This window comes from Sus scrofa, chromosome 4 (genome assembly GCF_054392235.1).
Source record: "Sus scrofa isolate SSC_HxYL_T2T_F1_AM1 chromosome 4, Sscrofa_HxYL_maternal_Yorkshire_Landrace_v2.0, whole genome shotgun sequence".
Lineage (NCBI taxonomy): Eukaryota > Metazoa > Chordata > Mammalia > Artiodactyla > Suidae > Sus > Sus scrofa.
In genome coordinates this window covers 84,018,534-84,034,862 of record NC_139386.1, presented here as the reverse complement: position 1 = coordinate 84,034,862, position 16,329 = coordinate 84,018,534, and the positions used below count along the sequence as shown (strand labels likewise).

General features: G+C 49.6%; 2 protein-coding genes across 10 annotated transcripts in view; one reads left to right on the top strand and one right to left on the bottom strand.

The window, feature by feature from the left end:
- Positions 1-3,496, bottom strand: part of PRKDC (protein kinase, DNA-activated, catalytic subunit) — a 157,877-nt gene extending 154,381 nt beyond the window's left edge. For all 9 annotated transcript variants that reach the window (XR_014843848.1, XR_014843847.1, XR_014843849.1 and 6 more), the window contains exons 1-5: positions 3,314-3,496; positions 2,051-2,127; positions 1,860-1,952; positions 1,435-1,509; positions 623-731 (exon numbers count right to left, since the gene is read on the bottom strand). Coding sequence is in view for 5 of the 9 variants with exons in the window: in XM_021089419.2 (XP_020945078.2) it covers positions 623-731; positions 1,435-1,509; positions 1,860-1,952; positions 2,051-2,127; positions 3,314-3,467 (508 nt within the window). In the remaining 4 variants the exon portion in view is untranslated. The remainder of the gene's footprint in view (positions 1-622; positions 732-1,434; positions 1,510-1,859; positions 1,953-2,050; positions 2,128-3,313) is intronic.
- A 671-nt stretch (positions 3,497-4,167) lies between these two features.
- On the top strand, positions 4,168-16,110 carry MCM4 (minichromosome maintenance complex component 4). Its single transcript, XM_021089418.2, has 17 exons — positions 4,168-4,232; positions 4,354-4,423; positions 4,562-4,651; positions 4,778-4,941; positions 5,027-5,128; positions 5,934-6,029; positions 6,112-6,207; positions 7,829-7,967; positions 9,695-9,915; positions 10,374-10,494; positions 11,110-11,369; positions 11,610-11,975; positions 12,240-12,367; positions 13,155-13,362; positions 14,287-14,515; positions 14,867-15,000; positions 15,660-16,110. Exons 2-17 carry the CDS (start codon positions 4,360-4,362, stop codon positions 15,750-15,752), a joined length of 2,511 nt encoding a protein of 836 aa, XP_020945077.1. The 5' UTR covers positions 4,168-4,232; positions 4,354-4,359; the 3' UTR covers positions 15,753-16,110.
- The last annotated feature ends 219 nt before the right edge of the window (positions 16,111-16,329 follow it).

Genomic DNA, 16,329 nt, shown 5'->3' with positions numbered 1-16,329 from the left:
TATTGTGTCTGTGAGGATGCAGGTTCGAGCCTTGGCCTCGATCAGTGGGTTAAGGATCCGGCAGAGCCATCAGCTGTGGCATAGGCCTACAACTGCAGCTCCAATTCAACCCCTAGCCCCAGGATGTCCATATGCCATAGGTGCAGCCATTTAAAAAAAAAGGAAAACCTAAGTTTCACAGTAATAATTTTTTTTTCACTTTTTTTTAGGGCTAAACCCATAACATACGGAGGTTCCCAGGCTAGGGGTCCAATCAGAGCAACGGCTGCCAGCTTATACCACAGTTATAGCAACGCGGGATCTGAGCCGCATCTACGACCTACACCACAGCTCATGGCAACCCCAGATCCTTAACCCACTGAGCAAGGCCAGGGATTGAACCCACAACCTTATGGTTCCTGGTCAGATTTGTTTCCGCTGCGCCACGACATGAATGCAGTGATAATTTTTTAGCGTAAAATGTTTTTAGCTTTTTTTTAAATCCAAGACCATAGCATGTGGAAGTTCCGGGCCAAGGATCAAACCTATGCCAAAGCAGCAACACAAGCCGTGGCAACAAGGCAATAACAGAATTCCAAATTTCTTAAAATATTTTACAATAATATTTAAATATAAATCTCACCTGTATCTGATATTTTTGTTTTCAATGCAAGTTCTCCATAGAATTTGCTAAATAATTCTCCAACTTTAAATTCATCCATGAGTCTAGAGCTTCTCAAAGTCTGAAGTAACTGAAAGAGTGCAAGTCAGCAAAGTTTACAGAGGATGGAGGGAACCGACTTTGCACACAGCACAGGCCCACAACCGTGGACCTTGGGGCACTCGTGCTTGACCTATACTCACGCTTGACCCATCAGGACTCTTCTCCAGCCAAATTATTTGGGAGGTGGAATTTGAGGTGGGTGGTGGAAAAATAGGGTTTACAAAAGCAAGAGGATGTAGACTTAAGAAAAGTTATCACTAGACCCATGATCTCAGGCACTGAGGCCAAGAAGGACCAAACAGACCCAAAGAAATCCTAAGACAGACAAGATAAGAGAGATGCATCTAAGACCAAGACCCAGGTGAGCGTGAGCCCCTACAACCACTAAAAACAACACACAGGCCCCTCTGGAAAACATTCAAAGGCACAATGAGGAGGAGCCTGGCAGCTCTTAGCAGCATTAGGTTTTAGGAGCAAGTCAGTTCCTCAGCTGTCTTCCCCCTCATCCTCCTCACAACCCCAAATTCTTCCCTTGCTTCCCAAAAGGGTCTGAAGGCAAAATACCAAGACATTATTAGGTGATGGCTGGGAAACGTGCATCCTCCCCACACGTGGATGTGATCTGAGCTTATCCCAAAACCTCTCACCCAAAACATAACCCCAAACTCCAGCTTTCTATTTAAGTTACACTTAATATGAAACACATGCACTTGGAAATTTTTTTTAATTACCTTAATAAGAAGATCTAGGGCTGGAATCTTACATTTAGCGGCTTTATCTTTTGTGTAAACACTGGTACAAGTATTCTAGGTTTTAAAAGGAGATATTCCAAATCATCAATAAGATCTTAGTTGTTTAACTAAGATTTAACAACAACTAAAGTTACTTCTGAGAAGAGCAGCACCAAAATACAACACACTCCCATTTACTACTTCTTGACTAGGACCTCACTTCATTAAATTAAAAAAAAAAGCCCACTGCATTTCTAACACAATCAAGCAGACATAAGTAAACTCGAAAAAAAAAAAAGAGAGAGAGAAAGAAATAAATAAGCTCCCCAATGAGAAATGTAGACATAAAATCAAAATCCAAGTTTAATCTACACCATTAAGTTACAATGGACTTTGGTACACAAGGTATGTTTTTTCCTCCTTACCTTAATATCGAGAGAATAAGGTGTGATCTTCTGGCCAATTTTTTCTAAGAAAATATATAAAAACTTTAAGGCTTCTTCTCTACAATCACGAAACTATAATTTAAAAAAAATCATAGTATACATGAGTAAGAATCACAGTCCCTCAACATGAAGGCATATCAAGAAGAATAAAATGGAAATCTTCAACTTACTTCATCAATGCTAAGTGATTTCCGAACAAATACAAGCACACCAAAATCTTTGGAAAAAACTAAGGAAGTCTGTAATGCTGTAAAAAAACAACAAATTAGTAAACTGCCAAGAAGTACTCTATAAATGCCCCCTAAAGCTGTTGCCTTTTGAGTGATAAAACACTAGCCTAAGGCGGCCATATTTTGGCAAGGAAAACAGGAAGTTCTAGATGACGTTCCATAGGGATAAGGTAGGCAGAATAATGGTCCCAAAGATGCCCATATCCTAACTTCTAGTGTCACACCTGTCAGTATGCTCACTTTACATGGCAAATGAAAATTAGTTGCCTGTGGAACTAAGGTCACTACTCAGCTGTCCTTAAACTGGGGAGACTGTTGGGCCACCTGGGGCCCCAGTTCACTCAAAAGGGCCTTCACAAGAGGAAGAGGGGAGGAAGATGGGTAATCAGAGAACATAAGGATTCCACCTGTGTTGCCCGACCCACTGCTGCTGGCTTTGAAGATAGGGAGGAATAGTCCTCGAACTGCACATGCCTTCTAGAAGCAAGGAGCACCAGCAAGAAGAAAAGGGACCTCTCTCCTACAGCTGCAAGGAGCTCAATTCTGCTAACAACCTGAATGAAAAAGGACATGAATTCTTCCCCAAGGGCTGTAGAAAAAGGAAAGGGGACATGCCTGCTACCTTGGTTTTAGCTTGATGAGAGGCCTGCTGGGCTTCCAAAACTTTAACAACCCTGTGTTGATTTAAACACTAAGCTTGTGTTATGTCTGAGAAGGGGTAGAATATCAATACACTTCTCTTCTCTCAAGAGAAGAGACATACGCTGAATATTCCCAGTGAAACTTTTGGAAGATGGACTGGCGGGTTTAGGCGAGAGTGACGTGGAAGAAAACACTATTCTCTCGATTACCCTCCCCACTGTGGAGAGCAATGATGGCCCAATTCAGGGCATTGATTTATGGCCGCAGGGGACACGGGGAAATGCCCGGCCCAGAGGGCAAGGAGGGAGCCTTCACCCCCTGCGCCAGGAGCATGAACCCGCACCTCTGCGGTCCGAGCCGCTGCAATCGGATTCTTAACCCACTGCGCACAGCGGGAACTCCCTCACCACCCTCGGCTTTGCTTTAAATACCTCAACTCTGCCGTTAAGAGGCAGCTGTTAAACCACTTTTGAACACATCACAAATTCTGAGGACCCAGTTCAAACACCGCCCTAGTCGCCCACGCTGGACCAGCCGACGGAAGCGAGGAACCGTACCCACCCAACAGCGCCGGGCCGGAGCTCAGCACGCACTCCTGCCCCAGACCACGCAGCAACTGACAACTGGCCACCGCCGCGCTGCAGCGGTCGGAGGCCGACAAGGACTCCTGCAGCTGCAGCAGGGAGAGCCGCACGCCGGACCCCGAGTCAGCCATGACCGCGGAGGATCGCGCCTGCGCACACCAGGCCCCGGCCCAGAAGTGCGGTGGCGCAGGGGGTGGGGCTGTGGGCGGGGCTTCGCGGACCTGCAAGGTTCCCGGGCGCTTGCGCACACACTTTCCGGTCCTTGAAATGCCTTCGATTCGGTTTTCCGTGCTGAAACCTTTCCCGGGACCCTCGAGGGGGTCTCCCTGTAGGAATAGTGACTTACTTACACGTACTTTAAGATTTGGGGAGGGTTATGAACGTGGGGTCCACAGTACCCTTAAAACAAAACGTTAGAACTTGGGGAGAGTCAGGAATTCAACGGCTCGACCTCCAGAAGTAGATGCGGAGGACAGGTGGCGAATTGACCAAGTGCCCCAGGCAGAAAGAGACAGGCCAGGGCTCGGATCAGGGACGACAGCTAGCCCTGTGTAAGGAGCAGGGACGTATCCTTTGGACTTCCAAAGGACGCAGGAGCGGCTCCACCAAGGAACGCCCTTTGGCGCCTGGACCCTGAACGCAGTCAGGCGATCTCCCTAGATTTCCCGCGAAATCGCGCTCCAGTCGCGGACAAGACCACTCGAGCCGGGGAGTTTTGCGTCAGTCTCCTGCGGGGCGCGTGGGGAGGCCGTCTAGCTTCCCCTGCTGCTACACAGTGGTCCTTTCCGGAAGCAGGGCGCCGCTCTGATTGGTGGGCTGCCGCCAGGGGGCGGAGACAACGGTGCCGCCGGCGGGAAACCTGGGCCCTGCTGGAGCAAAGCAAGCGCGACCCTCAGGTGTGGCCCCGCGGGTCGGCGGGGCTGGGGGAAGGGCTGAGAGGAAGGGGTTCAGGAACGCGGGAAGAAGGCGGGCGTCCATCTGGGAGGATCCACTCGAGCCAGTATCCCTGTCGTGCAGCCAGCCATGTCGTCCCCGGCGTCCACCCCAAGCCGTCGCAGCACTCGGCGGGCCGCCCCTACGCAGCCAGGTGAATACCCGGGGTTGGGCTGTGCCCCGTGGGGTCCCCGGGGAGGGCAGGCGGGCAGTGCCGGGTCAGCCCCGAGTTCCCAGTCTCCGTGCGGCTCCGGGGCCACCTGCGCCGACGCCGCCATGCCCTTCCCCTTAGGCCAGGACCCCCCGTCAGCTGGAGAACCTCAGCTGCTGCCCTTGTCGCCAGGCATCGAGCTCCGCAGCTCGCCCCGTGCGCCGTCGGCAGGTTAGCCACCCGGTCGGGGTTCGGGGGTCCGCAGGATTGGGAGGTGGCTGGGGTGGGGTGCTCCCAGGTGGGGGTAGTGAACGAGAATCAGGCCCCTGCGCTCACCCCATGGGACCCGGTCCCCAGGGGCCCCCCTGGACCTGGACATGAGCTCGCCGCTGACCTACGGCACCCCAAGCTCAAGAGTGGAGGGCACCCCAAGGAGTGGCGTTCGTGGTACACCGGTGCGGCAGAGGCCCGACCTGGGGTCGGCGCGCAAGGGGCTGCAGGTGGACTTGCACTCGGACGGGGTGAGTGCTGGGCGGTCCCGGGCATAGGGGCCGGGCGAGGTGAGCCATCCCCGTGACCCTGCTCACGTCGTCTTTTCCTATACAGCCAGCCGCAGAGGATATAGTGGCAAGCGAGCAGTCTTTGGGCCAGAAGCTCGTGATTTGGGGAACAGATGTAAATGTGGCAACGTGCAAAGAAAATTTTCAGGTGAGATATTTGTCATCCTGCAGGCTCCAGAAATGGCTGGAAGAAAGTGTTTGTAACTGCATCTAAGTAACCTGTGATATTTAGGGGCAGATCCTTATGTAGCTGACAAGTTTTTAAGAAGAGAAATATGGCTGTCTCCAAATTGACACACTATTTTTTTCGAAGTATAGTTGATTTACAATATTGTGTTATTTTCATGTGTATAGAAAAGTGATTTAGTTATTATATGTGTTTTTTTGTTTATATTCCATTATAGGTTATTATACTGACTATAACTTCCTGTGCTATACAGTAAACCCATATTGCCCTTCTATCTTAAATATAGCACTTGTGTCTGTTAATCCCATATTCCTAATTTCTCCCTCCTTTCCTCTCCCCTTGATAACCGTAAATTTGTTTTCTTTTTTCTTTTTTTTTATCACAGTTGACCATAAGTTTGCTTTCTATGTCTGTGTGTTTCTGTTTTGTGTATAGATTTATTTGTGTTTATAGATGCCACACATAAGTGATATCATATAGCATTTGTCTTTTTCTTGCCTGACATTTCATTAAGTATAATGTTCTCTAGACCCATCAATGTTGCTGCAAACAGCAATTTTTCAATTTTTATGGCTGAGTAGTATTACTGTGTATGTCTTTTCTTCTCATATCTTATTAAGCCAGTTTTCTGTTGATGGGCACTTGGGTTGTTTCCACGTCTTGACTAACCTGAAAAGATATATGCACCCCAATGTTTATAACTTTGTTTTGTATAGTTGCTTATTCCTACCTGCATTAAGCTTAATGTTTTTCTCTCCCCATTAAGAGATTTATTCAGCGTTTTATCGATCCTCTGGCTAAAGAAGAAGAAAATGTTGGCATAGACATTACTGAACCTCTGTACATGCAGCGACTTGGGGAGGTAATCAAATATGCTCACCTCAAAACTCAAAGTAGGTGGTAAAACAATTAGCAGAATATAAATTGTTTTTTCTGTTTCATAGATTAACATTACTGGAGAGCCATTTTTGAACGTAAACTGTGAACACATAAAATCATTTGACACAAATCTGTACAGACAGCTCATCTGCTACCCACAGGTAAGGACTTGGCCTTCACCTTGGGAAACTACAGTAGGCATCTAGAGCGTGTGCCGGGTTTCCGGACAGTAGAATTAACTTCATAGCAGACAGACTATGCCTCCAAAGCAAAACAACTTCTTAAAACCCTGTTCTTTCTTCTCTAAGAGGAACACTTTTCCACACTTCAACATTTGAAACTGGGGCGTGTGGTAATGTCAACAGCATGTCGTGGAGTTCCTGTTGTGGTGCAGCGGAAATGAATCCGACTAGGAACCATGAGGTTGCAGGTTCAACCCCTGGCCTCGCTCAGTGAGTTAAGGATCCGGCATTGCCGTGAGCTGTGGTGTAGATCACAGACGTGGCTCAGATCTGGCGTTGCTTTGGCTCTGGCATAGGCCAGCAGCAACAGCCCTGATTAGACCCCTAGCCTGGGAAACTCCATATGCCATGGGTGCGGCCCTAAAAAGGACAAAAGATCAAACAAATGAAAAAACAGCATGCCGTAACTGAACTGGCCATGTGTCTTTCTATATAAAATTATGGTGACTTATAATTGACAGCTTGTTGGGTTTGGTGACTTAAAGTATCTTAAATGGAAACGTTTCCTAGGTGTGTTCCCATTCCTACAGTCTAACAGGATACATTAACCTACTAAGTTCAGGTTTTATCAACAAAATATCAGCTACATGGAATCTAGCTTGAGGCTTTGAAGGCAGGTACACTTGGTTTTGCTTTATTTTTAAGTTGAGAGCTAAGTTTTATTTGGGGTGAAATTAGGACTTAAGCCTGGGAGGTAGCAGCTCAGGTAACCTCGAGAAAAGGCTCCCAGACTTGGTTTTAAATCCTGATTTTGCTGCTAAGTAACTGAGACTTTGGTCCAGTTCCTCAGCTTCCAAGAGGCTGTTTCCTTATCTGCAAAATGGGGAATAGGTATTAACAAATTTGAATGAATATTTTGATATCATTTTGTTATAGAGAAAAAGTAAGTCATGAGAGGATGAGGTTCTATTACTAAGCTCATGTAACTACAGTATCATAAAGGCAACTTTTTTGGGTATGGCATGCAGAAGTTCCCAGGCCAGGGATCGAACCCTCACCACAAGGGAACTCCATGAAGGCACTATTGTCTGTCTGGTATTATTTAACTCAAGTGGGAATATGCAGAGGTGAGAGAGTTCAGGGTGCCCAAGGGTTTGTAAACAGCATGTCTGTGATTTTACAAGGTAACGTTTTTGGATTATGCAGGTTGTGAGTTTTTGTGGGGTTTTTTTGTTTCTTGCTTTGATGCTTTGCTAACATGAGTTGCTTTATTATATTTAAGACTATATTGGGAGTTCCCATCATGGACAGCAGAAACGAATCTGACTAGGAACCATGAGGTTGCAGGTTTGATCCCTGGCCTCGCTCAGTGGGTTAAGGATCTGGCATTGCTGTGAGCTGTGGTGTGGGTCGCAGACGTGGCTTGGATCCTGCATTGCTGTGGCTCTGGCGCAGGCTGGCAGCAACAGCTGCAATTTGACCCCTGGCCTGGGAACTTCCATATTCTACAAGTGCAGCCCTAAAAAGACAAAAAATAAAAAAATAAGAATATATTGAAATAAGAACACAAACACAGCCTGCATTATGTTTGTTTTTAAAGGAAGTTATCCCAACTTTCGACATGGCTGTCAATGAGATCTTCTTTGACCGTTATCCTGACTCGATCTTAGAACATCAGATTCAAGTAAGACCATTCAATGCATTGAAGACTAAGAATATGAGGAACCTGAATCCAGAAGGTGATTTTTCTTCCACTTTTACTGAGATAGAGATGACATATAGAGGGTAACACTTTTAATAGCAGGAAAATACCTTATGTGAAAGTAAACAAAAACCTCATCAAGGAACTTTAAAAGCATTGGTTGTGGGCTATAAATTGACAAGACCTAGTGACAGATCCAGTCACCCATAAGCTTTTAGATCCACCATACCTATTGTTACCTAAAGTAAAACCATAAAAAAGATACCATAACTCGGTAGCTCTCTAAATTCAGGGTCAGTGTTGAAAACAAATATAAAATGCAGTCCCTGCCCTGAAGCTTACAGAAGAAATGGTGGAAGAGGCAGAAGCATGTGGTGGGTAAGTCTCAGCCCAAGTAGAGGCAGTGCCGGTCCAGTGGGAAGGATTGGGAAGCAGACCTAAGGGCTTCACTCTAGACAGAAAGAAGGGATGTGAGCAGAAGTGAAGCAAGACTTCAGACAGGACGTGATGGCTGCAGCAGGGATGTCTGGGTGGGGCCTGAGGAGCTTAGGCTTTTAATCCTAAGCCAGTGGGGAGCCATTGATCCTTTCTGAGGAGAAAGAATTTCTCCTGAGAAGTTCCTGAGTATGCAGGGTATGTTCAAGTGCAGTTAGGATGCTCCACCATGGACGGTGCCTATAGGAGTGAAAACACAGGGCAGATGTGATGGTTGAGTGAGGTATAAAAGCTGTAGGAAATTAGCAAGTACTCCTGTAGGTAAATGTGCTAAAGGCGCAAATCTCAGTAAAAGCGAAACAACCAATAAACAGCAGCAAATATTGGACTTGGCCATTTACGAAGGAAGAGTCATATTTTCCCTTGGGAACTTGACTCTGGTACCATCCCCACACTGGGAGGTTGTGGAGGGACCCTGGTGGGTAGGAGTTGTCCAGATGAGGGTGCTGGGCTGCTTTATTACTAAAGGGCAAGTTCCAGGGAGGTTGGCAATGACCATGGTTGTGGAAGTCAAGGAACTTCCAGAGATCCAACCATCACAACAGCTACATTTTAAAAGAAGAGGAGGGTTGGTGGGAGGGAGCAGGAGGTTGGGGGGGCACCAGATGGCAGAGGCCACGTGAGCCCTGGTGAGAGCTGGCGGCCTGAGAAGCTCAGCTGTGGGGAAGGTGGTTCTCTGCAGGGTGCTAGTCCTCAGCAGCAGGGGGGCCCGACTCCTGCCCCATGGGTGAGGCTGCGGAGGCTCAGCCTGTTCCCAAGGGCACACGGGAACCCCACCCAGCCCACCCGCCTACCTGGTTCACTAGGAGCCAGGGTCCCCGCGTGTGGCAAGAGTGAGGTCCAGGCGAGGGAACAACATGGGCAAAAGCATGGAGGCAAAAAGTGGAGCTGGACAGGAGGCAGACGAGGGAAGAGATGGGGGTGCCTGGGACAGGGCCCCAGGAAAGAAACAACAGACAAGCAATGGTGTTTGACGTGGGGATGGCCCCTGTGACTGTAGGAGATGGTCACAAGCATGGCTCTCGGCTGCATCCCGGGGCCCACATCTCCAGGTAGCCTTTGCTTGGCCCAGCTCAGCACGGGTAAGTGGACCTAAGGGGTTGGGGGGAGCAAGCCAGACACGGGAAGCGTGTCTGAGGCCAGACCCCAGGGTAGCCAGCGAGACGTCTGCTCTGTGACCCTGGCCATCCCGACACCTCAGTTGAGGCCCTCCTGGCTGGACGTCTGCTCCAGCTCAGAGAGGACAGCTGCCCTCTCCCCACCCTGCAGACATCGACCAGCTCATTGCCATCAGCGGCATGGTGATCAGGACGTCCCAGCTGATCCCCGAGATGCAGGAGGCCTTCTTCCAGTGCCAGGTGTGCGCCCACACGGCCCGGGTGGAGATAGACCGAGGCCGCATTGCGGAGCCCGGCACCTGCGAGCGCTGCCACACCACCCACAGCATGGCGCTCATCCACAACCGCTCCGTCTTCTCCGACAAGCAGATGGTGCGTGCCCCTCCACATGCCCTCTCCACTCCGGACCCCTGAAACCGCACTTTATTTGCTCTGGGGCAGGCGGGCTCATTAGAGGCCTGGGCCGGGCCCTGGGTGCTCCTCTGGGGTCTTGCCAGGGGCAGGGGTTCTGTAAGGGAGCATCCTCAGTTTAGCATCACTTGTGATTAAGTCAAATTTAATGAGATGCTTCTGTGGGAAATACTAAGGTTGGAGAGTCTCTAGCCCATCAGGCAGGCACATGTAAAACCTGAAGGTCCCCAAACGTGGAGGCTAAGTCTGTCAGCTGGCAGGTGGGTGACCCGGCAGCCACTGGGCTGAGAGTGTGTGCCGGCTTCTCGTGCACACTTTATTCCATAGCAGGTTTAATGTGAAAATCTTCCCAAGGAGGTGGAAATAGCTGTGAGCGGGGAGGGCGCGGCCTGTCTTCAGGGTCTGCACGGCTCTTTCAGATCAAGCTCCAGGAGTCTCCTGAGGACATGCCCGCTGGCCAGACACCACACACAGTCGTCCTCTTTGCTCACAACGACTTGGTGGACAAGGTCCAGCCTGGGGACAGAGTGCACGTCACAGGTGAGGGCTGTGTCCCCTGCGTCACCTCTTCTCTGTCTCAGCTGTGTGCTTCTTGACCTGATGGCCCTGGTGTCTCAAGAAGGAGCTGGCATTGCTGACTCTGCCGCCTTCCCAAACACTTGGTTCAGGTCTAACCTTTTTCTGGTAGGAGGACAGGCGGCCTCAGTGTCACCAAGGCGGCTGTGCCAGGACATGCTCCCCCTGGTGCCCCACAGCATGCCGCCCTCGTCCTAGAGCATGGGCACTGAATTTGGCCGTGGGGTCCAGCAACTGTCACTCAGCCTTAAGTTATGGAAGCCTTGGCGGGGAAGGCAACGTGGTGTCCCCAAAGGCTGTAGGCTGTCCCACTGTTACTGCCAGAAATAACCTATGAGTGGTAGGACTTCCTCTCTTTACAGGTTTTCGGTATAAGATCACAGTGTTTGTTTCAGTCAGATAGTTATAACTAGATTCAGTACATCTGGTTTAAGAGAAATGAAAATTGTTTCAAACAAAGGTGTAAGCAGCGCGTCCTGTAGAGACAGTGGTTTGTGTCACCTTGGCAGCTGTGCCCAGAGCCGTGCCTTGTCTGAGTTGCCCACCTCGGGTGGTGAGAGTAACCCTTTGTGCCCTCAGGCATCTACCGAGCTGTCCCCATCCGCATCAACCCCAGAGTGAGCAACGTGAAGTCTGTCTACAAAACCCACATTGACGTCATTCACTACCGCAAAACCGACTCCAAACGTCTGCACGGCCTCGATGAAGAGGCGGAGCAGAAACTTTTCTCAGAGAAACGTGTGGAATTGCTTAAGGAGCTTTCCAGAAAACCAGACATTTACGAGAGACTTGCTTCAGCCTTGGCTCCGAGCATTTATGAACACGAAGATATAAAGAAGGTAAGGCGGGCTGGGGTTTCGGGCCCTCTGGGTAAACAGCCTCAAGGAACTAAGAGCCAGGCTCAGGGCCATGCCTGGCGGGACGGCTCGGCCGGTGTCACAGCTGCAGAGCACTTGCCTCCTGCCCCTGGTCCTCCTGCGCTCTGGTGACTAACACTGTTCACCGGGTAGAAAAGCGCCTCAAGCATTCAGCCACATTTCCACCGCTGGCTGTTGGTGACTGGGCCTGTCTGTGTCCAGGGAATCTTGCTTCAGCTCTTTGGCGGAACAAGGAAGGACTTCAGCCACACAGGGAGAGGCAAGTTCCGGGCCGAGATCAACATCCTGCTGTGCGGGGACCCCGGGACCAGCAAGTCCCAGCTGCTGCAGTACGTGTACAACCTGGTGCCGCGGGGCCAGTACACATCCGGGAAGGGCTCCAGTGCCGTCGGCCTCACCGCCTATGTCACCAAGGACCCCGAGACGCGGCAGCTCGTGCTGCAGACGGGGGCCCTGGTCCTGAGTGACAATGGCATCTGCTGCATCGACGAGTTCGACAAGATGAACGAGAGCACGCGGTCGGTGCTGCACGAGGTCATGGAGCAGCAGACACTCTCCATCGCCAAGGTGACATACCGGGGCCTGGAGCTCAGGCTCCGGGTATTTTCCTGTCACTGTCCTCATAGAACTCAAGTTTGTCCTAAATGTTGTGCGAGGGGTCAGTTCCTGAGAAAGATGTGTTCAGAGCAAAAGCTGATCTGAAACAGCACAAATCTGACTCAGGGCGCTGTCCCTGGTGGTGAGGTCACTGTGCTAGGCCCTGTGGCTCGTGGTGACAGCAGGTCCCTGACAGAGGGACTAAGGCTTCTAACTGCACTGTACCTCTACTAGGCTGGGATCATCTGTCAGCTCAACGCCCGCACCTCCATCCTGGCAGCTGCAAACCCTATCGAGTCTCAGTGGAACCCGAAAAAAACCACCATTGAAAACATCCAGCTGCCCCACACACTGTTATCGAGGTATGGAAGTGTATTTTTATGGAAGATGGTTATGCTTTGCTCATTTAGAAAGGCTTGGGGGTGAGATGAAGAGAAGGAAATAGTTGAGTTCCCACTGTGGCCCCGTGGGTTAAGGATCCAGCTTCTCCCTGTAAGTGGCACAGTGGCTTAGGGATCCGGCATTGCCACGCTATGGAGTAGGTCACAGCTGCAGGTCCGATTCGACCCTTGGCCTGGGAATTTCTGTGTGCCACGGGGGTGGCCGAAAGGAAGCACCAAGACAATGCGTGCCACCGTCATAAGCTGTTCACTGCAATGTAGATGTCTGCAGATCCGGTCGTCACGGGTTTTCAAGATGAGGACTGTGTGTTTCTCTGCTCCCCTGAAGTAGGCTTGTGTTTTCACCTTGGCCCTTGCAGAAGCCTGTCTCTGTGGGCACGGGGTCCTACAGCCGCTGTAGGGTCAGCAGCAAAGTGCAGAGAGCAGCTTCGTGTGGTAGAAAAGGTTCTGAAAATGTAGCTGGTGGAAAAGGAGTCACGTAGCCCACACTTTTCTCAGACATAGGTGTATTTCATAAGCAGATTTTAGATTTCGATGGCTCAACTCTTTTAACAAATGGTTCCTTTCCCCTGGAACTGTTGAATTATTTCCATTTGCATCTTCAGTCTTCAGAACTGTCACGGTGTTTCCCGACTCAGGAGCCTCTGGTGCCTGAGAGCTGCAGGGAGCATGCGCTCAAGGTGTGCACCTGGGCATCCCTGCAGGTGCACTGCTGTCTCCACAGGGAACCTTGACCATGTCTTCTCAGGTTTGACCTCATCTTCCTCATGCTGGACCCCCAGGACGAAGCCTATGACCGGCGTCTGGCGCACCACCTGGTGTCCCTGTACTACCAAAGCGAGGAGCAGGCGCAGGAGGAGGTCATGGACATGGCAGTGCTCAGGGACTACATCGCCTATGCACACAGCACCGTCCTGCCCCGGCTGAGCCAGGACGCCAGCCAGGCGCTCATCGAGGTACCAGGTCCGCTCGAGGCTGCCTAAGGCCCGAGCACTGTGGGCGCTATGCAGCCTCTGAAGCAGCCAGTGTTTGGGCAAGAGCAACAGACGCTCTTCTGCAACTACTTTCCCTCCTGTGTTGCATAACTGACTTTTCCAAATGTCGAAAGGGGAAAGGATTCATTTCTACATGTTAAGCACTTTTTTTCTATTTAAATACTTGTAAACATGGTATCCTTAAGACCTGAGCCAAAATAGAGGTGGTGCTACTTAGTTTTGTAACTCTGGTCTTCATCTACTTGTTTTTATGTTCACTTTTCAGCAACTTTTACATGGGCAGCACTGCATGAAGACACACATCAGGTTATTCACACATGATACTAAGGAAGTTCCTGATGTTTTGTTGGGCTGCTTTTTTTTTTCAGCCATACTTGCAGTATGCGGAAGTTTCCAGGGCAGGATCAAACCCACACCACAGCAATGACGATACTAGACCACTGTAGAACTCCTTTTTCTGTTTGTTGGGGATTTTTATTCGCTCTTGATGGGCTTTACATCCTGACACAGGCCCCAAAAAATGCTCTGATGAGAGTTACACCTGATAGGCAACTGCCCATCTGTATCATCTCGATGGAATTTGTCATCCATACGTGCATTTAAACAGTTGACCTCATTGCACGTTAGCCCAGTAACCCTTGGCTGCTGTGTAAACAGGCCAGACGGGTTCCTGATACAGCCCATCCTCTGAGCACCAGGCCCCTGTGTGTCCTGGGCAGACCCCTCGGCCCTAACAGTTTGAGGCCCGAGCTGGACCTGGCTCTTGCCCCCCTCTTGGTCTGCACAGAGAGGTGGGTAGGGGTTTGGTTTGCTTCTGGGGAGCCCAAGCAACCAGGGTTCAGACGTCATCATGCGAGAAGTGGCAGCTTGTCTGTGTGTTCGCAGGCTTATGTGGACATGAGGAAGATTGGCAGCAGCCGAGGGATGGTGTCCGCGTACCCCCGGCAGCTGGAGTCACTGATCCGTCTAGCCGAAGCCCACGCCAAAGTGCGCTTTTCAAACAAGGTAGAGGCAGTTGACGTGGAGGAGGCGAAGCGCCTGCACCGGGAGGCCCTAAAGCAGTCTGCGACCGACCCTCGGACCGGCATTGTGGACATTTCCATCCTGACCACAGGTGCGCTGCACGGGCACCGTGTCCCTCCCCAGACTGGTGGGGGTTGTGAGAGACAGACATGCCCACGCAGCAGTGTCTGACTGCAGAGGGCTTCGTGCTGTCCAGCATCCTGGGCGAGGGCAGCTCTGCTTCTATGCGGACGGCCTGGGCTGCTCAGTGGAAAGTCACAGCTTTGTGCTTATAGAAAATGGGAAGCAATTCAGAACTTGTTCTGACTTTGAGTGTATTCTGGCACTCAGCCACCATCCCCTAACCTTTTTTGGTGACGTGACTAAAGAAACATTAATAGAAATTTAAAACATTTTCACTTTGTTATAGCAGAAATGTCTTCATTAATTTCTTTTAAATCAGGAATGAGTGCCACTTCTCGTAAGCGGAAAGAAGAGTTAGCTGAAGCATTGAAAAAGCTTATTTTATCCAAGGGCAAAACACCAGCCCTGAAATATCAGCAACTTTTTGAAGATATTCGGGGACAGTCTGACATAGTAAGTGTTAATGTGTATATTTTGTTTAATAGAGTTTTCTTTTCCTTTGATGCTGCTTTAAAGTTTTTTTTTCCTGCATCTACCGTTGAAGTAATAACCGTGGATATAGACAAAAGAGAATCACCATCAGGGAACAACTGCAATGAGAATTTTGTTGGGTTTTCCGTTTCTAGATGAATGTGGACACGTGGCCTTTGAACCTTATCAGTTTCCGTTTTTGTCACTCACTATTTTTCTTTTTCATCCGTGATACACTCTTAGCATCATCTGTGACGGTGAATAACCTCATAACATATTCAGAGTGTTTGTATATTTTTGCTGTTACACTGTTACTGTCACACATCTTAATAACTATCAAATCTATGTGAGGTAATAAGTTTGTTTGGGAGATAAAACACTTGGATTCCCTTTTGTGAACAAGGGAGGCTGAGCTGTTCACAGAAAGACCTCTGGTCGGATGCCCTCCTCGCCTGCTTTTGTGACACTCTTCTTGGCCCCACAAGGCAGAGCTGAGTGGCTATGCAGAGCAGAGCCTCTCAGCAGGGAATGTTTGCCTCCTGAGTGGGAGCAGGAGACAGTGTGCAGCTGCCAAGAAAGGAGATGCCGCAGTGACAAGGGGCTCCACATACACAACTTCTTTTTCTCTTCTCTCCCTGAAGGCAATTACCAGGGACATGTTTGAAGAAGCACTACGTGCCCTGGCCGATGACGACTTCCTGACGGTGACTGGCAAGACAGTGCGCTTGCTCTGAAGCCCGTGAGCAGCCTTGGGGAGAGCCTCGGGGTCGTTTCGGGCTCCTTAGATGTTCAGTTTACTAGAGAGGTGCCATGCAGAGTAAAGAGCACACGGTGGAGAGTATCTTCCTGTGTCCTCAAGTCCTGCTTCTGAGCACTAGGGCTGGACCATGTACAGACCACAGGAGGCAGCCAGGTGGGTGTTGGCCTTGTGCTGGATCTGTGATGGTGCCTGGAGGGTTCCTGTCCTTGCTGAGTCCTGGCTTGTTCCTTTGGCTACTATGAGGCTGGAAACAGCCCAATGTCTGGTCACTTTCTATTATTTCATCCTAATATGTATCAAACATTTTCCTCAATAAATGATAGAATAAATAATACTTGGTTATCTGGCATTATTTTTCATTACAAAAAAAAGCTTTAATAAACATGGAAATTCATGATGGTGAGTACTTTATCTAAATCATAAAAGAACTAAAATGGAATAAATTTCATTTTATTCAAAAATTACCTCATTCCTAGCAGTCATTCTCCTAAAACCACCATAGGCTAAAATCTTGGGTGGAAATGCTGCTGTGGTAAGTAACCCCTGCAACA